The 25,573-nt window shown below is 44.1% G+C and overlaps 1 protein-coding gene across 1 annotated transcript in view; it reads right to left on the bottom strand.

Moving 5' to 3' along the window:
• Positions 1 to 6,769: 6,769 nt before the first annotated feature.
• The window catches only part of syt3 (synaptotagmin III), a 36,095-nt gene continuing 17,291 nt past the window's right edge, over positions 6,770 to 25,573 (bottom strand). The window contains exons 5-13 of the mRNA XM_080776679.1: positions 25,213 to 25,315; positions 23,961 to 24,137; positions 19,206 to 19,332; positions 16,192 to 16,410; positions 14,220 to 14,340; positions 12,195 to 12,366; positions 8,380 to 8,509; positions 7,614 to 7,707; positions 6,770 to 6,889 (exon numbers count right to left, since the gene is read on the bottom strand). Coding sequence (XP_080632805.1) covers positions 7,618 to 7,707; positions 8,380 to 8,509; positions 12,195 to 12,366; positions 14,220 to 14,340; positions 16,192 to 16,410; positions 19,206 to 19,332; positions 23,961 to 24,137; positions 25,213 to 25,315 — 1,139 coding nt within the window. The 3' untranslated portion in view covers positions 6,770 to 6,889; positions 7,614 to 7,617. The remainder of the gene's footprint in view (positions 6,890 to 7,613; positions 7,708 to 8,379; positions 8,510 to 12,194; positions 12,367 to 14,219; positions 14,341 to 16,191; positions 16,411 to 19,205; positions 19,333 to 23,960; positions 24,138 to 25,212; positions 25,316 to 25,573) is intronic.

Here is a 25,573-nt window from a genome sequence, read left to right on the forward strand (position 1 = left end):
TGCCTCCGAATGTCGTAGAAACGACCCTTGGTGCCAGGGCTGCCTCCACCAGACGACGCTATAACACTGCCTGGCATGTGTTTGAGCGTTGGTGCTCGGACAGACAGGAAGAGGTCTTCCCTTTTCAGGCGTCTGTGAGACACATTCTGATTTTCCTACAGGAGTTCCTAGACAGGGGTCTTGGCCTCTCCTCAGTCAAGATCAACCTGGCGGCCATAGCGGCCTATCAGGTTGGTATGAACAACAGACCAATCAGTGAACACCTGCTGATCCGTCAATTCATGAAAGGAGTTACACGCCTCAGGCCGGTCGCCAGGTCTCTGGTCCCCTCGTGGGACCTGACAACAGTCCTGGACTCCTTAATGAGAGACCCCTTCGAGCCACTGGAAATGGTGGACCTGAAGTTCCTCTCTCTGAAGACCGCTCTGCTCGTTGCCCTGACAACGGCGAAGCGGGCTGGTGACATGCACACGCTCTCAGTAAGCAGCAGCTGCTTGAGATTCAGTGGTAATGACACCAGGGTCACGCTCAGGCCGAACCTTTCGTTTCTACCTAAGACTTTTCCCGCGGGCTGCTCGCCCGTGGATCTCGCGGCCTTCCATCCTCCTCCCTTCTCTTCAGTGGAGGATAGGAGACTACATTGTCTCTGTCCGGTGAGAGCCTTGAAAGTTTACAGGTCAAGAACTGCCCCCTTCAGGCTGGGTGAGCAGCTCATTGTGGCCTGGGGTTCCCAATGGAAGGGTAAACCCATTTCGAAAGTAAGACTCTCGCAGTGGATTGTGGAGGCTATACGTTTAGCCTATACCTCGTGTGGTACTGAGCCCCCAGAGGGCCTACGTGCACACTCTACAAGAGGTTTGTCTGCATCCTGGGCCCTGGCCAGGGGTGTCCCTATTCAGGATGTCTGCGCTGCGGCGGGTTGTCTTCTGACCGGCGGGGCTCGAACAGCAGAGCTGTCGGCCCTTGGTCAGGGACATTTTCACGAGGTCAAGTGGTCCCTTCTGGCCCCTGACCGTTAGGGATGGATGACCATCGTGTTTCTTGACCAGCGGGGCTGGAACAGCAGAGCTGTCGGCCCTGGGTCAAGGGCATCCTCATAAGGTCAAGAGGTCCCTTTCTGGCCCCTGACCGTTATGGGTGGATGACTATCGTGTTTTTTGACCGGCAGGGCTGGAACAGCAGAGCTGTCGGCCCTGGGTCAAGGACATCTTTTATAAAGGATGTCTCTTTTGGGTGAACGCGCAGGGTTGGCTTCTTGGGCCTCCTTTGCGTTTGGTCTCTCTCCAATGGAGATGATCCTAGGGTCGAATATTTTTCTATCAGCCGAAGGCGATCATACGGGAGCGTTATGTTCCCCATATGACTCTCTCCGAGAGGTACTTAAGATAACTTCGGGTTACTTTAGTAACCTCAGTTATATAAGTGACTCGAGAGAGAGAGTCATTAAGTCGCCCTTCTGTCTTCTTTAAGACGTCAGAAAGCAGGTTGATAGGAATGACGTTGCTCAGGGCGGACCTTAGGTTATATACCCAGTGGGTGGGGACATAACCACGCCATGAGCGACAGTTCACGATCCAATGGAATTGTTCCGTGAGTGTATGTTAGGCTGTGTGCCTGCGCCATCTAGTGGCTTGGACCCCATATGACTCTCTCTCTCGAGTCACTTATATAACTGAGGTTACTAAAGTAACCCGAAGTTACACACATGCGCGCGCGCACACACACACACACACACACACACACACAGTACCTCCCCCACATCTACCCCCCCACTCCACTCCACACACACACCGCCCGCCTCTTTCAGCTCACTGAACTGAGTGAAATGTCTTTCCGACTAAATGATTTTTTTTTTTTTTTTTGCACGGCGGGAATGTTGCCATGGAGACAGCAGCCCCCCCCCCCCCCCCAGCCCCTCCTCCCATTTCTCTTTCTATCTTTCACTCTCGCTACTTGTCTCTCTCCCTCCATCTCTCTCTCTCTTCAGTGGTCCATATCCTCATATGCATGGTGTGTGTGTGTGTGTGTCTGTCTGTCTGTCTGTCTGTCTGTCTGTCTGTCTGTCTGTCTGTCTGTCTGTCTCTGTGTGTGTGCGTCTGTCTGTCTGTCTGTCTGTCTGTCTCTGTGTTTGTGCGTCTGTCTGTCTGTCTGTCTGTCTGACCTGTGTGTGTGAGAGAGAGAGAGAGAGAGATTGCACATGCATATGCACATGTGTGCACATCACGCGCTGCCTTTGCCGCTGGAGCAGGTTGACGCCGTCGTGGAGTGTTGTGTGTGTAGGTGGCCCCGCGATGAGTGTGTCTATATGCGGACGCAGCCTCCCTCCACCTCACCTCCCTAGTATCCACCCCGCTCACATTCGCACACGCTGCATGCACAGAGCATTTCCTATGTGCTCTCATTCCTGTCCTCCTCCTCAAATTCCTCGCATCATCTTCCTTCATTTCTTTTAATCCTCTCCTTCTCTCTAGCCTTATATGCCCACTGCTGTCTATGTTCACAAGCCCTCCTGCTCTCTCTCTCTCTCTCTCTTTCTCTGATAGCAGGCATTCACCCAACACCCAGCAATGTTCCCTCTAACAGAGGATAATAACCATGTGACTAATATGACTATTACAACATAACATGGCATGACATAGTAGGAGTGCAGTTGTGTGTGTGTGTGTGTGTGTGTGTGGCGGGGGGGGTGGGGAATGCTATCCACTTTGCATTTCGGTAAAATGCGGCCATGATAAAGAATTCATGATAAAGTGGCAGAATAATTACACATGACTTAATGCACAGCAGAGAGAGAGGAGGGCAGAGACAGACATTTTTAATCCATGGATTCAAAACAAAACGTGCTGAGGCGTCGTGTCGTCTATTCAGGGTAGAGTGAGTCGTGGAAGGCTTCCCCGGGTCAAATGTGTGTTCATAATCATAAGATGCCTTTTTATATACTGTAAGTGCATGCAGCAGGCCTGGCCGGCTCCTGCGTGCAACTTTACCTCGGTTCCACAGACACACCAAGTCAGGTGATGCAATTTCCCGACAATGTATAGAGTATACCGGTAGTTTAAAGAGACAGACAAGAGTGAGGCTGGATGATACAATATCCTTTATTTTCTTTATCATTGCTTCAGCCACACCGTTTAAACATTCACCTATATCCTCCTGTCTGGTATTGTTGTCCTGACTGAAACAGTCACCCTGGACTGAATGCCTCACTCGTGTTCAAATTCGCAGCTTTTTAAACCCATAAAAAAGTAAACCTCTTAAATAAATGATATATATATATAAAAAAATCGATCTTGAAAATTAAAAACAAGAATGCCAATTCAAGGAAGATATACAGCATAAACAATGTTGTTTTTCTCATTGTTTGTTTTGATCACAGAGACTAACATTAATTGCTATGTCTCCACTTTTGTCATTAGTAGTATTAGTATCAAGTTCATTGTCAGATTTTTGCTTAAAGCATCACTTATATAATTTTCATTGCATCAAGTTGACATCATTCATGTTAATATAAGCATGCAAACACGTTTCCCCCAAGACCATTCAGAACTGCACTAACACAAGGAGGGAGAGAGAGTGAGAGAGAGAGTGTGTGTGAGAGAGAGAGAGGAGAGTCATACACAGATAGGAGGGCAAGATGGAGGGGCGTGTAGAGAAAATATAGAGAGAGAGGTGAGGAGAGAAATAGATTGGAGGGGGGAGTTAAGGTAGGAGTACCAATAACCAGACGGACAGAGAGAGAGAGAGGGGGAGAGAAAGAGAGGTTTTCAGAAAATGGGAACAGGGGAGCAAGAGGGTACCAAGACGGAGACAGAGAGAAATAATGAGAGAGAAACAATGAAGTATAAGTGGTTGTACTACAGGTTTACCACCACCGCCACCACCGCTAACAGCCAGCATAACACATAGGGGCTAAGAGGGGGGTTTTGTGTGAGGGGACAGTTACAGGGCCTATATTAGACCAATGGATCAATGACATATCTACTTCTACAAGCTGATCAATATAAGGTCCTGAGCTGACTAACCACACGGAATGCTTATTGGGATGATATGGAACGTATTGCCTCTGTGTGTGTATACACCCGGCGAGCATACCAGTGATGCTTCGTTTCAAACTCCCATCATACGACAGTGAGAACAGCCGAAAATAGCAGATCTATACAAACTCATAGATTGACTCTTTTCGGCGAGCAATGCCATTGTATACGATGAAGTGTGAGCGGGGCATCGTTGCTTGAATCCCAGTATATCCATGGTCTGAAGCTATATGGACTAGAAACCAGATCCCTCTTGGAATGTGTTTGCGTAGGGGGGGGGGGGGCACGAGGGGAAATGGCAGCGATAGCAATACAAGTAGCTGTAGTGAAAGTGTTGTACTAGTGTATTTCTGGGGTTTTACAGTAGTAGTAGCAGTGATAGACATGGCTTGTAATTCTATATCGGCTCACACACAGGATATGCAGACTCTCCTGTTTTTGTTTTTGGTTTTTTTTTCCTTCCCCACTCCGGTTGAGAGAGCTCCCTGTCTCCTTTTTGTGGTGGGGCCTATTTGACAATTTCATCTTCTGTAGGCGCGTTAACAAATTTGTACCTCAGATGTTTTGCTTTGTTTTTTTTGTTGTTTTTTTTTCTTAGAATTAATGAAAACATGACTGACTTATTTATTTTTTCACTGAACCATCTGTGTTTTTTTTCCCTCATACATACAGTACCGTACACAATTACTGAAAAGTACACAGTCAACACAGTTACTTACATCAGGCAAAGGATAGAGGGGACATTTTTTAAATGGTTGACAGCCAATTTAGGAGACAACATAGACAATACAACCTAACTGTCTATGAGAGACAAACGGACTGTTTTTATATGGGTGAAAACCCCCATTTCCCAACTATTAGTGCAATGAGTACCACATGAAAAACAATGGCTGTTCTAAGACACAGGACAGACTTCTTTTTTTTTTTTGTTCCAAGACAAGTGTTTCAGTCCGTGGATGCAGGAAGGGGGAGAGGATGGGGGAGGGGGGGGGGGGTCACAAGGACGCAAAGGAAGTGGGGGAGGCATGAGTACAGAAACGCATCACACACAATGACACACACACACACACACACACACACGCACGCACGCACGCACACACACACACACACACCGATGCTCCACAAATACAAAACGCACCCACAAACACGGAAACACACACAAAGAAAAGCAACACAAAGGTTGTGTGTCCTTCTCAAGTCAACGCCCTGTTCAAGGACGCGATGGTCTGAAGACGAATATTCTTTTGAAATTAGAAAATGACCTTTTGGAAGGAAAAAGAAAAACAAGCTAAAAAAAAAAGTCCTTGGAATGGAAATAAAAGAAGAAGAAAAATATATAAATAATGGTGAAATCCTTCCCTGCAGGATACTTCTCCAGCAAGTGCACGCAGAACGATGCTGGTCCATGTGAAACACTGGTCCCCTGTTGTCCAACTGGGAAACGTCCGGCCTCTTTGGCCAACAATCTGGGAATTCTATTTCTATCACACACACAGACACGCAAGTAGTCCACATCTCCCAGACCTCCCCAGTACCGTCTCTTCCTTTGTGGATTGTAAAAAACTGGTATGGATAAATTCCTCTCTTGATGCTTGTGTATATACTGTATTATGTACAGTATATATATTCATATACTATATATATATATATATATATATTACACAAACCCCGAAAGACAAATTAATAGAAAAATAAAAACTAATTGACATTGATGAGCACCATGAGGAAAGGTGACGAAAAAGGATGAGGAAGAGGGACACGTTTCAAGGTTGCGCAACATGCTTAGGCCAATTGTTCCATCCTATGTTCTCCCTCCTCTGACATCATTAGCAACCACTGAATGGTTCATTGTCTTTCCTCCAGACAGATACAAAATAAGCGAGATAAGTCTGACTTCAGAGGATATTAAGCCTGAACAAGGCATTCCAAAATGTCCTGGAGAATCCACAATGGATGTTTTGTCCTGTTGAAAACACAGCAATACATTGGGAGTTTTCTCATACAGTATATGCCGTATCGGCTTGCAAAGAAAGAAAAATGACGTGGCGGGGTTTTTTTGTTTTTCTTCTTTTATAGTCTGTACAATGGCATGAACCTTTGGTCCGGTTTTGAGATGACCAATCCACATGATGTGTTGCTCTCTTTTTCTTTTTTTTTTCTGAGGAAGAAAATGTATCACACTCCTCCTAGATGAAATACTACACTAATCTGAAGCACAGGTACACACATAATACAAAGTGTGTGTGTGTGTGTGTGTGTGTGTGTGTGTGTGTGTGTGTGTGTGTGCGTGTGTGTGTGTGTTTGTACTGTATGCGCACGCATGCGCTCTTTTTTCTAATTCACAAATGTACAACCAATATCAATAACTAGCCTTTGTGTCAAGTGTGTTTGTAAATGTGTAGTGTGTGATGCTCAAAGTGTAGCCAGTGATAGATGTGTTTTCCCCATCCATCTGCCGCACGGGACCTGGAGGATTCATTAACCCATTCTGAACGGGAACCCCTTTTGGTGTTAGCATCATGTTATGCTTTAGCTATTGAAAAATAGCAGATCTACAAGCTCATAGCGCGCCACCGAGTGGCGCGCTACGAGCTTGTAGGTCTGCTATTTTTGAAAAATCGAAGAATGACTGACCTTTTTAGAATCTGATCTCAGGTCAGAATGGGTTAATCAGACGAGTGTGTGTCCAGTGGAAACCTCGTATGAATCTGATCTCAGGTCAGAATGCGTTAACAGTGAGAGGAGCCGTGCGAGCGCTTGGATGTGCCTCCTCATTCTCTTTCTTTGATGGGAGAGAATTATTCACAGATGAGAGGGAAGAAAGGAAAGTCTGGCGCAGGGAAGATGATAATGACCTGAGGAGAGACGGAGAGCAGGGAATCAGGGAAAACAGGCAGATTAAGCTACAGAAACTACAGTGGTTGGGAAGGGGGCGGGCGGGGGGGGTATATGAACGGTATGTAGCCCTGCAAGTTGGGGGTGGGGTGTAGAATTACATAACCCATAACATCTAGATTATACAGATGCTTCTGCCTTGCAGCCTCCACACGTGAGCTAGCTGTTCGGTTTTCTTTCTACACGACGGCAGTGTACAAATGTGACCAAAAATGTACAAATGTACTATAAGGGTCCATTTAAACTAGGAGATTTATTACAAAATTGTGTCACGGACGGATGTTTCATAGTAAAATCCTGAATGACCCCACACCTCCTTTATTTACTGTGTATAGGCTCGCTTGTTACTTCTCTGTTGTCCCAGTTACTTCTCTGTCTCTGGGGACACTTATCCCGTGACCACCTACAGGGCCCATCATTTGACAAAGCGTTCGACGCATTTACTCTGACCTTTCATTTTGTAAGTCGCTCTGGATATGAGCGTCTGCTAAAATGACCCAATTTGCAATTGTTGGATGCGTGTCATATTCTCACAGAACAAAATCATAATCGAAATAAGACGACAGACAATTATGCGTCAGTCATTTTATGGGATGGGGGTGTTGACAGACTAGACAATGTGCTAGAACAATGTTTGAATTTGTAAATGTAAATGACTCACTGAAACAAACGGGAGAGACTTACGGTATTAATCGGAATGAGGGCTGTCCACCACAATGTTAGGCTTGGGGGAGGATTCTGTGGCACTCTTTGAGTATGATGTACCGATCACTTTCTCCTGGACAGCAAAACACATTGTGGTTGCATTAATTGACAAACACTACATGCACTCTAAACAGCTGAGTGTTAATTTAACTCTGAGAGTGTACGCAAACGCAACCAAATGGAGGGTAAATGTGGTTACTTTACCTCAGAGTTGTAAATGGATACATTAACGGTATTATACTGTCTAGTCACAAGCTGATGTCACTAAAAGACAAGTAATGTGAATCTAAGTGGCGTACCAAAGTAAAGCCTATACACTTCAGTTGACCGGTGTGCCTCATATTTTAGCTCTACACCAAATCCCTTCGGAGAAAACAAAAGCTTGTAGATCAGCTATTTTTTTTTTAATGTTCGTATATTGTGATATGCCCGGAATTGGCACACTATTTTTGTTTTGTTGTGATAATCCTCTCTACTATAGAGTGTGCTGACCATATAAGGAGTTCCTCCCTGTCCCCAGTTAACCCCTGGGGGTCAAAAATCCTTAGGTTTCGTTTTTGTTCTCTATCCTGATTGGATGAAAGCTTGTGTCCCAAGGCAAAAACGAAACCTAAGGGTTTTTGACTGAAATCACTGACACCCCCTTTAAATAGTCAGAACAAAAGAACAGTACAGAACAGGCGGAGTACATTATGTATGCACATTATCACTAAGCACATAATACTGTATGGTGTATGCACATTACCTCCTGGAGCTGATACCATTGCTCTATGGGTTTGCGTGGATTGGCCAGCATGGCTGCCCAGTGATCTCTCCCGGGACCTTCTGCGTCACTGCCCACGCGGCACATCCCTATGACCTCGTTATGACCAATACTGATATACAGTAGAGAGAGAGAGAGAGAGAGAGAGAGAGAGAGAGAACACAGAGGGAACAAGAACAAGAAGGAGATCAATGGGAAGCAAAATGAGCGAGAAAGAGCGAACGGCGGAGGAAGATTGAGAGACAATAAAGACAGATGGAGATAGACAGAGAGGGAGGGCATGGCCATGGAGGGAGGAGAGAGGAGGAGGGAGGAGGCAGAAGGAGGGATTGAGTGAAGGTATAATGGAACGGAGAGAGACGGAGATGCTGAGGAACAGGCAGAGTGGGCCCCATTTATCAACCTTGAACGCAGCAGCAGAGGTAGGATATTGAATAGCCGCGGCTCACAAATAAACACAGGCTGTTACAAAGGGGCGGCACGCCGGTCTGAGAGCGGAAACCCGCTCCTAAAGCTATACCGACATTAACTCTGAAAGTGTTAAAGCGTATAGCCACACTTCAACACTCACAGAGTTGCAAATAGGAAAACATCAACACGGGGATTTCACTGTGCATGCAGATGCCAAACTCCATACGCTATAGCATCCTCTAGCTAGCTATTGCACGGTGAAATGATTGAAGTCAGAGGGCGTAAAAAAATGGACCCAAATGGACCCATGTTAAATTGTGACGTGGCGACACTGAGCACCGAACACAACGATGATGGAAACGCCGGCAGCGTGTCTCACCATCCGACACTATTTCCTTTAGGCATTAGCATATGCTAATGCTTATTCATGAGATGCCTGTCCTCTATGTAAAACAGGAGACGTCCAGCAGGAGTCTGACTCATAAAGCGGGGGGGGGGGGCAGACTCATCGTGTTCAACGTAGCAGTACCATGATCAAACGGAGCCACCCCTAAAGTGACAGCAAACAGCAGCAGCACACCATGTACAAACACGCTAAAAAGAAACATTTTGCATCTGGCATTTTTTGGCCAGCCCTAGAAATGGACATGGCTTTCGATCATTGACCGACTGACTGACTGAGTCACGTCAGTCATTGTGTGATGAAAATGCACAGAGACTCATGGTAAAAGAAGAGGACTAAGCAATTCGATTTGCCTGTATCGCCTCAGACGGCTGAGACGATTCCTTCTTCTACTATAGCTACCAACTCAGAGCACACGTACACTGGCAGGGGCCATTGCCGTCTGGTACGGGAATAGCTCATCCCAGGACCTGAAAACCAGGCAGAAGGTGGTGAGGTTGGCTGAACAAACCACACGTCCTTGGTGTGGTCCCCACAGGCGAGCACCTGTGGGGTCAGCACAATGGGACTGAGGAAGAGTTTTTTTACCCCCAGAGGCCATCAGAGTGCTAAACATTGACAAAACAGAACTTCCAATTGAGTCGGTCAAACGGCTTCAATCTGTAAAGTCCCCTTTTGCTCAAACCAGAGCATATACTGTGACTGTAAGGGTTGAGAATGTTCCGCGGTCACAAGAGCCGGCCGGAGGGCTGACCAGGTGTAACTCCTAGCTTCGAGAGGAGTATAGCCTTGACTAAAGGCTTGCCGTTGCCGAGTAGATGAGATTTTGGGTTTAAAGATGGACAAGTTAAAAGTTTAGTTGTAAGGCTTAGGGTTTATATTCTTATACGGACTTGACTGTAGTTTATAATCCGACAAAGAATGATTCTGGCACGATGCCTTATAAAAGGAGGAGGTGACGTAACGACTAGGTAGTGGTGACGTCAACCTTGACAGTGACTGTCTTTATTCTATATATCTTTGTATACTATTTACTGTATATTCTATATATCCCAATTGCTAAATTGTTCTCTCCTGTACACTCTATGTTACATTGTATTAGTCTGTTCCCGTGGAGAATGTCACACCAACACACTTCACTGCTTGTACTTGTATGAGTTACTGTGAGTAACAAATAAACAGAATCTTCCAAGTTATAGCCTTGTAGTCAGCCAGTTGATGCACTTACTAGGCCAATCGCAGACCTATCATCCCTCTTGGCGGTGGGATGTAATCAATCCGCATTTGGCCTATAATAACTAGCTATCCAATTGCAGATCAATCATCACTCCAGGCTCTGGGAAGTAGTGAGTGGAGTACCACAAGTATAGGCTTCTGGTTTGTAAACGGTCGATTGTCTTCCTGGAGTACAGCCTTGTTTGCGTTAGCCACGGTCCCAGCAGAACATAAAGATCAGTTGTTCGGTTAATACTAAATGTTGGACATCATATAATGACGGTTGACGTTCATTTGGTGGGTCTGCGTTAAGGTGCGTTCAGACCTGAATGCATCCGTTTGTACCCAATTCTTGTCTTTCTTTGCATTGACTTTGTATGTAATCGCGCCGCTCTAACCATCCACGTCTGAATGCACCTTTAGTCTAACCTGAAAAAACTTAGGTAAACAGTTCAGGTTCTCACCAGAGAAATTGCTTTGTGCAAAATACAGACATGGTTCCTTCCGCACTCACCAATGTGAAACTAACTAGGGATCTAGTCAACGCATATTTTGAATGTATTCTAATCTGCTAAATTGCGGTTTTGAGTGTAGACGAACCTTGCGCCAACACTAATATATTACAGCACTGTCTTGAAATGACAGACATTTAGAGATGCCTGCTATTGTGCTATGCCATATTAGATTTGTTTACATGTTTTGGGTGAGTTGATTGGAACATCCCAATTTAGATCAATATTATATGCCAGACCATGTCGCTTCAAAAAGCAATGACACTTTTCAGTTGATTGGCAGACGTAAAATGGCTTGTCAGTGGCTTGAGACTAAGCTCTCTCCATCTCATTGTCACATGTAGCCTCTGTTTACATCCAAATTCTCCTTTGTCAGAATATTTACTTCCTGATTTGTTATTTTATAGGTCTTTGTATGTATTCATCATGGTTTCACTATAATTTCATTGTATTGTAAAGTGGTACAATAGTTGGTTCCGTCCGTTATTTGTGATTATGACTTAGACATATTTGTGTTCTTGCAATTAAAGTAGCTTATACATTTCCCCCCAAATCTTATGGTTGTTAATCAACTGTTCCAACAAAGAAATAGTTCTCCTTGCATTTCTAGCGTGTGTAGGTTTATGGCTGGTGTCTAGCTATTCAAAAGAGAGCCTGTCTGTATGTGTCTGTGCATCCATGTTGGAGACAACTTCAGACAAGCTATTCCCGAGATCCACATGATTTGAAAATTTCAAGATGTATAATTAGCTTTAAAATGTCATCATGTTCTGCTACTTCAGTACACTTTAACAATGTCACTGGGAGCACTATAGATGAAGATTGGCATTTAATAACCAGGAATTCACATTATAGACACGACCACTGGCTATCTAACAACAAATTGCCCACAATTTCACACAGTCCAGCCATATAGGTTTCACATAATAGCCTTGTTTTAGTTCAAATTATCTTTGTGTTTCTTTCGAGTAGAATCTGAATCCATTATACCTCCATTATCCAGCCATATAGGTTTCACATAATAGCCTTGTTTTAGTTCAAATGATCTTTGTGTTTCTTTTGAGTAGAATCTGAATCCATTATACCTCCATTGAATGTGCACTTACCAGTTTAGACCTCAGGCCCGATTCTAACAGTTTTCTGGAAAAAAAACGTCCTGGATTGAAATAAAGACAGGTCTAAATGGGTTTAACTGTAATAACAAACAAACTATAGAATTGCCTTTTAACAACAACACAACGTTCTGGGGCTCTCACCAGTCATAGTCCATCACTGCAATGATGATGGACACGCTCTCTATGTTCTCGTTAGGAATGTCAAACACCAGCGCCTCGTTGTAGGAAGGATTCAGCGTGTTCTTCTTAATGGACGTCTTCCTCTTCTTTAGCCTGCGCCCGTCACAGATCAGAGAAGCCTTTACGTATGGGTCTGGGGGGGGGAAACACACAGAGGAAAGGAGGTGAGGGAGAGGAGAGGAGAGGAGGAGAGAAATAGAGTCGGGCGTGGAGAGAAAGAGAGAGTGAGAGGGACTGGGGCAGAAAGAGATAAGGGGAGCACTCCTAGAAACGCTATTAAGCATTACCCTCACACGCACCTGTCTGTGGCACATAAAAGGCATGAAAATCAAGTCACCTTGGCAAAGCTGGATTAACCCATTTTGGGCGGAAACCCCTTTTGGCGTTAGCATTATGTTATGCTTTAGCTATTGGAAGATAGCAGATCTACAAGCTCATAGCGGCGCGCTACGAGCTTGTAGGTCTGCTATTTTTGAAAAATCGTGAAAATGTGGCACAAATTTGGAATATGTATTTTTTCCAGAACGAACGTTTTTAACTCAAATCTTTGCCTCTGGGGGGGGGGGGGGGACAACATATTTTCAGATGGGGGCCGGAGGCATATTATATAATTTTTGGGGTCCTTGACATGAAATATTGACCACCACGGATATAGAAAAAAATACATTTTAAAAAGACATTTGTTCGACGTCAGGCCTAAATGGGTTAAGAACATAAAGGAGAGAACCAACACGGGCTGAATCACTCCACTTGTACATTCTACACCAGCAGCTTTGTGGAATGCATCGAGGGGGGAAAGCTGATACCCAGGATTAGATTTTTACAGCGTGTTTTTGATGCATCTTTTGGGGCATTACAATCATCCCGTGATCACGAAGGCTGTGATTGTGACGTTGCATCATTATCATTTAAAGACCTCGTAATCAGTGGAAGCGTACTGCAACTACGTCTTCAAAGCAGATTGATTGATCATGCAAATACCTTAGTTTGGCCCACGCCAATTAAGTTGCACTAATCAAATGATTATACTATCAGCAGTAATCAGTCTCCTGACACAAGTAATATTATTTTAGATGTTTTGCAGTGAAAATGCACAGTTTAAATGTTTACACGTTTTAGTTTGTACTACATTATGGCCATTACAAAGTGACATACTTTGGGTTGAATTTTGCTTATATCATTGTAACACATTTTAGTAACATGTCATTTTATTAGCTGCTAACCTGGCAATAGAGTGTTGCAGTCCCGCCCCCTTTCATGACGACGCCAGGCCCAGGAAATAATTCCCAATGCATTTTTCAAAAGGTATTTATTTAAAGACCTTATAAGCGTCGTACAAAGCCAACTCTTGTCGTGACAAATCACGACGACAAACACAATATTTTTGGACCAAACAAATAATTACAAAGACGAAAAACAACAACAAAAAGTGTCGCAACGTGCCGTTTCCGTCTTCTTTCTAATTATTTGTTCAGCCCCCAAAAGAAATGTGTTTGTTGTCATGATTTGTCACGACAACAGTTGGCTTTGTGCGAGGCTTAAAAGGTATTTTAAATAAATACCTTTTTGAAAAGTCTATGAGGAAAAATGAACGGAGAATCATTTCCTGGGCCCTGGTTGGTAGGGGGGCGGGACTGCGACGCTCTATAGTGTTTATGTGCAGCGAATGGGTTTTGGGAACGACGCCACGCAGCCAGCCACGGAACAGACAGCATGAGACACATACCCATTCTGACCGGGAACCCATTTTGGTGTTAGCATCATGTTATGCTTTAGCTATTGAAAAATAGCAGATCTACAAGCTCATAGCGCGCCACCGAGTGGCGCGCTACGAGCTTGTAGGTCTGCTATTTTAAAAAAAATCGAAGAACGACTGACATTTTTACAATCTGATCTCAGGTCAGAATGGGTTGATCAGACCAGTGTGTGTCCAGTGGAAAACCTCGTATGAATCTGATCTCAGGTCAGAATGGGTTAATCCTGTACCTGAGAAGCCTGTTAGGTCCATGGCTTTGAGGTTAGAGGCCTTGATGACTGTAGCGGTTAGCCTGCCCGCGGTGGGCAGGTAGCACAGCGAGAAGTTGAGCTCCCCAAGGTCAGCTTTTTCCTACAACACACACACGCACGTGCACGCACGCACACACACACACACACACACACACACACACACACACACACACACACACAGTCAACGAGTCAAGTAGAGAAACAGCTGCAGGATCAACTGTAAAGATATCCCTGTCTTTATAGTTGATCCTGCGGCTGCTAGACTGACGATGGCACCCATTAAAACACTTTTATCATCATTTCCTATGATTTACTTCACTCTGTCACCAAAAGAGAGCGCGACATCGTCGGCGACTGATGCAGGGTGTGGTGGTGACGACTAGTCAGGCATTTCTAATCTGAACGGGCAGAGTGTTTAGGCAGAGGGGAATTAGTGCCATCATTGTAAATGAATCATATGTCAATCTGTCAATGTCCCCCAAGAGGAAGAAAGAGTTAAGTGGAGGAGACATTTCTTCAGGCTATTTATATCGCTCGCGCTTCCTTTTTATGTCAGGGTTCACTGATATGTTTCCGTCTATGGTCTCATGACACTCGGCGAGTTGACACTGTAGGTTCATACGTCGCACCACCAGGGGCCTCACGGATCCTTGTTTCCAAATGCGTGAACCCCTGAGAGATGCTGAGAGGTTGAGTCAAAACTATTATTTAGTGAATTGAAATATGATACATGCACTTCAGATGTACAGCATGTGCATTAGTAATGTTGCTCTTGCTCACTTTACAGTGTCTTTTGCTGAGGTGCAAGCATTTTTGACCAATTACTGTTGTAACTGTATTAATGTTGTGGCGTAATTTGGACACAATAATGACGTTAAATTCATAGTTGCATTTAATTAGTTTGGTATCGCACATCCCAAGGTTTCTCTCAATTGTTTAAAAAAAAAAACGACACTGTGCTAATATGTCCACTGGAAGCTTGTTATCATTTAATGGGAAGCTAGTGCGGGACAACCCTATCTGAGTTGGTAGAGACAAGGGGCTCCAATTTCGTCGCCGCCTTTACCCGCAGCGCGGCCCCGCAATTCAGCAGCTGCCCGAAAATTACGAATATAGGAGCTTTCTCTGTCCCTTAATGGTATTTTCGTCCAGCATCACCCTCTATCTTTCCCCTGAATTGCTATTTTGGTCAAACACATTTGGGAAAGCGATTTTAAAAGCACCCGTAATAAACCGTATACCAAATTAGTTTGGTAAAGAGCGGCGCGCGCCGCGCCTCAATGGAGATGTCCGCGTAGTGCAGACTGCGTCATCTCTCCTTATTCTCCTATATGCATGCATCTCTTTGTAATTTTCATAAAATCAGCAGAAGTGAGTGCCTGCCACTTATTCCTTGTGTTTATATAATTGTATAGTCAAAGAGGTTATTTGTGCCAGGCCCCAGGCATTGTGCAGCGTGCACGATTCCATTTGCTCGTTCAGTTCATCACCCCATATAGCAGCAAATGGGGTTTAATCTAGACCGAACTTTCCTTTTCGCTTCATACAGTTCCGTAGAATTTCTTTTAAATTAGCGAGATTTGAGCGAGTTGTGACTCAATGAAGAAGTCTACAAGAAGTCCATGCAATTAGAGATTGTAGAATAATTGTTATTTTGAGCAATGTTTGCCTGTTATCCAATGGTACCAACATGAATACAGCATGGAATTGTGGACAATATATCTTATCCAACGATAACAAAATATTATTTCGTTTTGGTTCTGCAAGAACCAAAACTTATCAAGTGGTGAAAATCTTATCAAGTGGTGGTCCGTGGCTAAAATGCCAAATGAATAATGGGCCTTGATATATGAAAAAGGTTGAAAACCACTGGACTTTAATTTGCAGTGTCTGCAAGTGTAGTGTAGCTGGCCTTGTAGTGACCGAGCCGAGGGGTGTCTTTTTGTCTTACTGAAATGCCTTCAACAATGTCCCTCCAGACGGGCTTGTCCCCTGTGCCCTCGCTGAAGTCTAACAGGTTGTCCACCACCACCTGACCAATCAGGTCATGTCTGGAGAAGCGGTCGAAGTCATAGACAGAGAAGTGCAACTTCCTGGAATGTAGTTCGGCCAAGGGCACACCGAACTGGAACGTTTCATTGAACACTGGGTTCAAGGTCTTTCTGTGGACCTGAATATGCACGCATGAACACACAGGCACACACACACACACACACACACACACACACACACACACACACACACACACACACACACACACACACACACACACACATTGCTCTAAATATTTTTCAATTAACAATTGTAGATGAAAAGCATTCTTTGACAAGCAAGACATTTCACCAGGTGAATTCTGAGAAGAATGGATTTTGGTTATTTCCGTGTCAAGTTCAAGGTTCAAGGTTGGACTTTATTGTTGCATCTTGTGTGCAGGTACATAAGAGTAAAACGTATTTTAGTTTGGCTTCCTTACAGACAATGCAGCGGCATAGATACTAGATAGCACAACATTCAAACGACAACAACAAAAAACACAGCAAGCACAGTAAACAAAGGGATATAATACAGAGTGCTAGACATATGTACATGTGCATGTTTTCCCTGTAGTAGCATATAGGTACACCTTTTAGTGAACAGCTTGAGCTTCACAGTAGGTTACTGTATGTATCGGAGCCTTGCAGGTCTGCATGTTACGTTTGTGACATCCAGCATCCGTCTGCCCGCCCGCCCGCCCAACCCCTAGGCAAGTTTAATATATGTTCAAATGCAGAGAACAGAGCCGCCTGACATGGCTGTGATTTCTTACCCGACATTCTTCAATCCATTCACTATAGGCTCTATTTATAACTTTAATAATGTATTTCAGTCAGGTCAGCCTTTTAGCCTAAACATAATTGAGTTCATTACAATGCTTCAGACTACCGGGGGCAACGCTATAAAACAGCCAAGCATAGCCAGGCTACATTGTTGACAAGTCGCGAACAGTTGCACAAATGCTCGTTGACGTGTTTTTTGTTATAGCACAGGGAATTTGTTTTTATTCCATGAGAGGGGAGCAGGGGGACGGAAATGGTGAAACAAAAACACAACTTAATGCTTCACTGTGTCACTGCAGCTCTGAAAAAGGTTCAACTGTGATGCAGTGATGTAAGCTTCATTTCACTGGCTGCCATTGAAAATGACTTTTAGCCTGTTGCTTTCCCACCAGTAATATGAAATGCAATGCAGCATAAGTTAACACAGGTATCCCACACAGTAAAACCTTGAGTGATAATATAACTCTGAAAGTGGAAAGAAATTGTAGCAGGATTTTTGCGTGTGTGTGTGTGTGTGTGACGTGTGTGTGTGTGGGGGCACGTGCGTGTGTGTTTGTGTCTTAGCATTTGCTGTCAAAGCTAGCATATGGTGATGCCAGTTACAAATTAGATATGATATGACACAGTGAAAGGGCTTTTTTCCACTCTAGCCTACTAATAGCTGACGACTAGCCTGATATCTGTCCAATTTGACTCTGCTTCGCATTAAACCTACATGCGTTGATGCAGGAGCTATGTGGCTCAAACCTAAAGCCCTGCCCATACCAAAGCTTTGCACCACAACCAAACGTTGCAGAACAATGCAGGGACAGTTGCAGCGCTCTGAATGACCCTGTTGCAGGTCAGTGCATGCCGGACTCATTTTGTCGCAAGTGATTCTTGCTTGTCCAATCGCAAGCAAAACCTTTCAAAAGATACCACACGTTTAACCAATGTGAGCATGCACTGCTCTCTCTGGAAACACCCGCACAGAGTGAGAGAAATAGAGCGGGTGAATGGGGGAAAGGACGAGAGCGCTATAGAGGGTATGCTCGTGACATCATCCACATACCCGGAAGCTATGCTTCGGGAACACTTACTGAGTAGCGAAAAACTACTTTCTGGCATTGACAGCCCATACTGTACATCCAAACAAAACAAAGTCCTAGCTTATTGCCATTAAACGACGTTAAACTCACTTTGCCACTCAATTTGCCACTCACTTTATGCATGCGCATACCATCTATTTCATAAATGTATACAAGATCATAGTAATATAATATAACTCATTGAAGTGCTATGGAATGGGTAAACTATGTCTGCTCCTCGCCTTAATGTCTGTCTGTCACTAAGGGCAACCCCCTCTGTTGTTTATCACAGGCTGATTATTGCTGTGGAAATTGTTCACACCTTGGTGCAGGTGTGGAATGTACTGTTTAAAAAACCCCAGTTTTAGGATTCTGTTTTGAGGGATTGCAAGTTGTTTTGTTGCGAATCTTTGGTCTGGACTGGGCTTAAGAAACTCTAAGATCAAGTAACGTTCCATCTTCTTCTGTCATATCGCAACAGAGTCGGTAATAGAATCTGGTTCCTAAAAGCTAAAAGTTGAGTATTTGATTGGAATTCAGCACTCATCATAGCATTAAACAATAGGAAAGCAGTATTATGGAAATGACTAAGACGCTAACATTTCTGAGTGAAAAGAGGAGGTTTTATGACAAAGACATACAGTAGAGTAGACCGTCACGCACACGGGGGTGCAGGAAACGCTCTCCTTCAGGCTGAGACGGCATTTCAATTTAGCATAAACTCCACTTTAATACAACCCGTTGAATGTTCAGTTTGCACACTCGGATAATTCTTTAATCAATTGGCACATATCATCTAGCCTCAAAGAGAAATAGGAGTAGCGCAAAGGGTATTATCTGCAATCCTGAATAACTCTCCCAAAGCCAGAACGCGACCAGAACTCTTAAATTAAGCGAGGTTTTCCTTTCAGCGGTCTGAAGCCAATTATGACATGCGTTCTGCCTTCAGTCGACGTAGGATAACTTAAGCGATCATTGGAAACGTTCAAAGCCTTATACTGATGTTTGCCACAGGCAATACTACAATAATACAGTATGTAGGCTAGACGAGTGATGGTGGTGTGTGTGTGTGTGGGAGGTACCTTTGTCTGAAATTTCTTCTTCCTGTCTGGCAGTAGATAGATCTTAACGTAGGGGTCAGAGAAGCCATTGGCATCCTTGGCTGGCAGGTCTAGAGCTTTCAGGATCTTCACCACCAACTGCTCTGTGCTGTAGATGCACACGCACGCACGCACACACGCACGCACACACACACACACACACACACACACACACACACACACACGTTCGTTTCACATTAATACTGAATGTAATAATGTTGAGGATATGTTTGATCACAAACTGTGGCCAGCCTGAACCGTCTGTCTGCAGCTATTATGAGACTCATGGGACCAAGGCTATACTTTGGCAGTGGGGGAGGAGGGGGAAGGGGGGGGTAGGGGGGGGTGTAACTGTAATGCTTAGGTATATATACACCTGCAGCTCTGCTTGAGAGCCGCAGTCTGTGACTCATACTGTGAGTGATATGAACTAATCTCTCTATGAACATGAACATCTGTGTTGGCTGATAAATCACGCCATGTTGTTGTTGTGGGCAAACTGTTGGGAGAGATGTGACGATTTGTGTGTTCTTGTGCTAAACGAGACCTAGAAGGGCTTCATTCTATCCATATACAGACTTCCACGGGGCGGGGGAATCCACTGAGTCCTAAAGTGGTACCATAGGGAGGATGCCAGTTGTTGTTGTTGTTGTGGAATAACAAATATGACCAGTTGGTTAATGTCATTAGATTGGGAGATGACTGTGAGCTATTGGAATAATGGTAAAGAGTTAATCATTGTGAATGTTGAACTTTTCCTAGTTACAAAATGTACAGTAGTCGAGGTTGTTGGAAATGTCTGCGCGTTATTTGTGTTGTCCTGCATTGATTGTTGTATGTTTTATTATATTATTATAATTTGTTCTCGACGCAAAATAGGCCTATGACACTAAACACAGGTGATTTTCTAATAGTTAATCACAGCCAGTAGGCTACTGTCTCGATTGCATCGTCTTGATAAGTAACCTATACTGGTTGATATCGGTTGATTTATGGTTGATGTCATGATAAGTTCAGGGTTCCAGAGCATGAGTGAAAGACGCTTATAAAACAAATAGAAATCTAGATTAGAGCTAAAAATGCTCACAAAAAAACTCTGGAACTAGAATTACCAGAGTGAGTACTGAGTACATACATACGCAGCCAAATCGCTATCTCTTTCTCTCTCACACACACACCATGTGCACGCACGCACGCACGTCGCACACACGCACACACACACACACACACACACACACACACACACACACACACACACACACACACACACACACACACACACACAATCACACATGCATTATACAGACCCATATCAGACCAAAATACTTTGCAGACAGGGTCAGCAGCCCACACACACACTCACACACCTCTATTGGATTTGTATTATAGATAGTATTGTGAAAGCTTATTTCTGGAATAGCTCATGTCTCATCGTCCCTCCAGCCCCATCACAGTTGCATTATCAGTGCTGTATAATATGCAAGGACACAGTAAGCTCAGATGAACAGGCACTGAGGAGACAGTCTGAGCCAAATACATTAGTAATGCGTAAAGGGTGAGCTTTTGTTATTCACTCATTTATCACCACACACACACACACACACACGGTCCCTAGTTTTTGAACAGCACACAATACTCACGCATACATACCCATGAACGGGTATTTACACAAATGGTCACACACATTACGCCCAGTCTCCAAATAGTCACCTTCCATCACACATACACCAAGAATATGCACTGTATGCAAACACAAACACGCTAGCACAACAAGGCTGTCTTTACGTCCCAAAGAACCTCTCCCACAGTCATGGGCCTATCTCACAGGCTGCTTATGAAGTATTTAATTAACGGCTGAAGATGGCTCGCAGGCCTTTAATCAGACCTCGTTAGAATGTGTCTCCCCGCGTTAACGAGCATGTCACCGCCACTTCATTAGGTCCTTTAGGAGAGCGGTACGAACTTTGGAGGGTGGGGCGGGGTGGGGGATGGGCATGTGGGGTGGAGGGGGGGGGGGGCCCGAACCGACAGGCTGAAGCCAATGTTGGCATGCTGATGGCCTGATTGGCTTCAGCCTGTCTGCCCTAATCATGAATTAGAAACATGTTGCTGACAACGAGGCCTGTCACGATTACAGATTTAAGTTGACAATTAATTATTACACAAATAATTGCGATTAACGATTTAATTGTGTTTTGGGCATTGAACATGTGAATACAAATTCAATTTCTGTTTGGGTTTTATAATCACAAATTGCACAGAGGTCAGATATGACAAATAACTTTACTGAAATTACTGCAGTGGCGTTTCCAAGAATTACATTTTTGGCAGGCAAGATGTATTAATTGTCTCCCATAATTGCGATTATCTCAAATTATTGCAATGAGGCGATGATGTAATAATTGTGACAGGCCTACTGACAACATGGCCGTGCCCAATCAGGACACGTGTTTACCTCTGAATCACATCCAATTAAGGAAATTGGATAAACCTGCACTTGATTGTCTTGCAATCTTACCAAATCAGCGTAACGATAAACAGAGCAATCACAGGAATTAGGAAATTGCTTGTTTCTGATTGTGCAGCCAGATAAACAGTTTCATAAGAAATCCTGACGAATTATCTTATTATCAATGATCCGTGTCATGGTGTGTAATGTATTACGATGGCAAGACAGCTGCACACAATGCAAAAAGAATACTCGGACATTATTAAAAAGCACTGCTTGTGTAAAAACATTAAACCCGATCACATGTTGTGTCACCCATTTTAAAGCAAGACGAAATGAACGAAAATGAAAACCGAGATTTCAAACACATTTCAGTCCCCCAAGGCATCCAGCACCAAACACGCCTATTTGCCTTCGAGCAGAGTAGAATTCACAGCCCTACTTCTTGCAGACAATGCCTGAAAAGCTTGCCGTTATTCCCAGCGCAGAAATATGTCAGCTTTTAACAGGGGTGTCAATAGAACTGCATTTCTCCGAGGAGCTGGGAGAGATTGACACTGTTGCTCTGGCCTGTTAGTCCCCAAATAGAGGGGGTCTCACACATTAACATCACAATTCCAGTTCCGACAGTGGTAGCAGCAGGTGACAACACAAAGCAACACCCCAAGTCCCACGCGTGCGCCTCCACACGTGTTCACAAGGTCTTGCACACAGTCAAATCCTCAGTGTTGGACCCAAAAGGAACTGGAAGTGTCCATTTTTCACAGGCTCATAGTTGACGGAACACACAGGGGATTTTACTGTGCAGCTGTATTTTTAACCTAGCCTTCTTCGTCTCTCTCTCGCTAACTCCCCGCCAGTAACGACAGGCAATGCACAACACCACATAAATAATATGGTGCCTTTTATAAATGGGGAAAAAGGAGCACATGAGTACTTTTCATCATCAAACTCCCTCTCCCTCAGACTCCCCCGGCTAATTTTCTGTCTGTAATTCAGGCCATAACACAGTGTGGTGTTATTATGTGTTGACAGGGTCTGCTGTTTAAAGTGGCACACCATATATAATTCATGAGTGAAACGGCCTCTCACTCCCTTGTTTTTTCGACCATCAGCACTTTCCCACCCATTGTAATGTTTCTGTATGTGATGGCAGGCAGAAATAGTTGACCATGCATGCTCGTCCTGTGGTCAGACTGGGCAAGAAAGCTGTACACACAACACTGACCCAAGCCCCACACCCACACCTCTCATATGCCTTAATCCCTTCAGTCCCTATACTCCCTACTAACAGCATGGCCCCCCAAAATGACTTATACACATTCTCCAGCCAGGATTGAATGGATGAATAGAGGCTTGTTCACATACTTGACACACGAAGGAGATAATTGGCATAATTATCATTTAAAGGACCTATAACGTAATATTCAACCTTTTCAATTTCTTTGGGGTTTTTGGGGCTCCCATATGTGTTTTCTATCCCCACAAATAACCAATTTTGAACAATCAGGCTTTCATATCATATACTGTAGGTGCTTTAATGGAAATTGCTCTCAGGAACAGCTCAACTGATTTTGTCCTCATCGTGATGTCATCAATGTCAATGTCACCCTACTTTGTATAATTCCTCCTCTTCTTCAGTCCTTAGTTCCAAATTAGCATTTCCACTTTGTTTACAATGTCCACCATTGTTGATTTTCCAAGCTGGCATGAAATGGAAACAAGCCTGGTTTTATCTAGCATCAGTATTATAATGACTCAAATATTAAATAATCTGCATATCAGCACCCCCACCACCTCAGGACATTGTGGTACTGCAGCTGAACTGCTTTCAAAGTCCAGAAAGAAATGACTGGTTATATCAGAGTGGAGATTGAGGCTCAAACCATTAGAAATAACTTTGAGGGACATAGACAATATGATATTAAATATTAAAATCAGTTTTAAAATGCATGTTATTTGTGCTTTAAACAATTTCAATTTGTTTTTTTACTCTGCGTCCCTCCCTATTTTGGTGTGAGATGTCAACATTTCAAAGAAATCCAAATAGTTTAATCATTGTCCTTATTTTTATATATCCGATTTACAACCTCACACTGCATCATGTTGTAAATGATTCGACGTGCAACTATATGGTCTCAGTGGTTAAAAGGCCTATAAACAGTATGTCTATGACAGTTACGGTATGGGCGGGGGAACGGAATCCTGCATGCCATTCATATTTAACATGAGTGCCACTTGGAAGCTGCCAAGAAAGTAGGTTGCCTCCTGTGAACCCGTTGACTTACTTGAAGGCATAGCGCAGAAGGAAGCTTATCTTGCCGCAGGTGTCACCCTGTTTCCCGTCCCCCTGGTCACCCTTGGGCCTGTAGAGTTCTGGCTTGATCTGTCCAATGCTGGTCGGCTGCTCCTTCTCCTCCCCGTGGAAGTCAGGGCTGGAGAGCTGATGAGTCATGGGCTTGGGCCTAATTAAGCACACACACAGAGGTAACGAGACAAGCAAAACACATTGTCACTGCATCAGAAAGAATATGCTTTTCTATTTAGGCCCGACGACAAAATAAGAAAAAAAAGTCTTCTGAAAGAAAGAATATATATTCAAAGATTTGTGCCACATTTTCACGATTTAAAAACAATAGCAGACCTACAAGCTCGTAGATCTGCTATTAATGTATAACATAATGCTTAGTTAAAACACCAAAACGGATTCCCGTACAGAATGGGTTAACTTCATCTTATTCTTTATTGTATTTAAATGTCCTTTTATACTGTATAACAGTGTGTTTTAGCAATGCAAACAGTTGTCACTCTGTTCATATATCTTTCGGTTTTACTTTAGCTTCCTCCCATTTTTAATTGCATTTAAATGTCCTTTTATAATGTGTTTCTTTCATGTCTTAATGCTCTGTCTGTCTTAATGTCTTAATGCATAATGTGTTGTGTAAAGCTCTTTGAATTGTCTTGTTGTTTCAATGTGCTATACAAATAAACCTGCCTTGCATTGCCTTATAGTATTTATGTGTACACACACACACACACACACACACACAAAATATATCACATATATATAGGGAGAGGGAAGTCTGGAGCTCTCTGGTGGAGCTGTTGCCCCCGTGATCCGACTACGGATAAGCGGTTGAAGATGGATGGATACAGTATATATAGTTCCAGCCGTGCAGTGGGCTGCTGCTGAGAGAGTGGACACACACAGTACTGACCGTGCAGTGGGCTGCTGCTGAGAGAGTGGACACACACAGTACTGACCGTGCAGTGGGCTGCTGCTGAGAGAGTGGACACACACAGTACTGACCGTGCAGTGGGCTGCTGCTGAGAGAGTGGACACACACAGTACTGACCGTGCAGTGGGCTGCTGCTGAGAGAGTGGACACACACAGTACTGACCGTGCAGTGGGCTGCTGCTGAGAGAGTGGACACACACAGTACTGACCGTGCAGTGGGCTGCTGCTGAGAGAGTGGACACACACAGTACTGACCGTGCAGTGGGCTGCTGCTGAGAGAGTGGACACACACAGTACTGACCGTGCAGTGGGCTGCTGCTGAGAGAGAGGCAGTTCTTTCTGAGGCTGGGCTCCCCCCTCTGGATTGGGAACATCTGGAGACGTCTGACCCAACTTCAGAGTACCTGCCACCACCGCCACCAGACGGAAAAAAGGATTAAAAGGAATTGCTGAGCAACTCTTCCACAGCCTTTGTTATTGTCATGGATCTGTCGCTTGTTGGAGGCTCGTTAGCGGGATTCTGATGCTGCTTTTGTGAAGCTGCGAAGGCGGCATAGATCTCATTGATTTGACAGATTGTTCACAGTGTAGTGCAGCGGAAAGGAACATAAAAAGATGGGCGCGAGTGTGGGTCTGAATCCATACCGTTACAGTATGTACAT

Source organism: Protomyctophum bolini (assembly GCF_963924005.1).
Source record: "Protomyctophum bolini genome assembly, chromosome: 11".
NCBI classification, from domain to species: Eukaryota; Metazoa; Chordata; class Actinopteri; order Myctophiformes; family Myctophidae; genus Protomyctophum; species Protomyctophum bolini.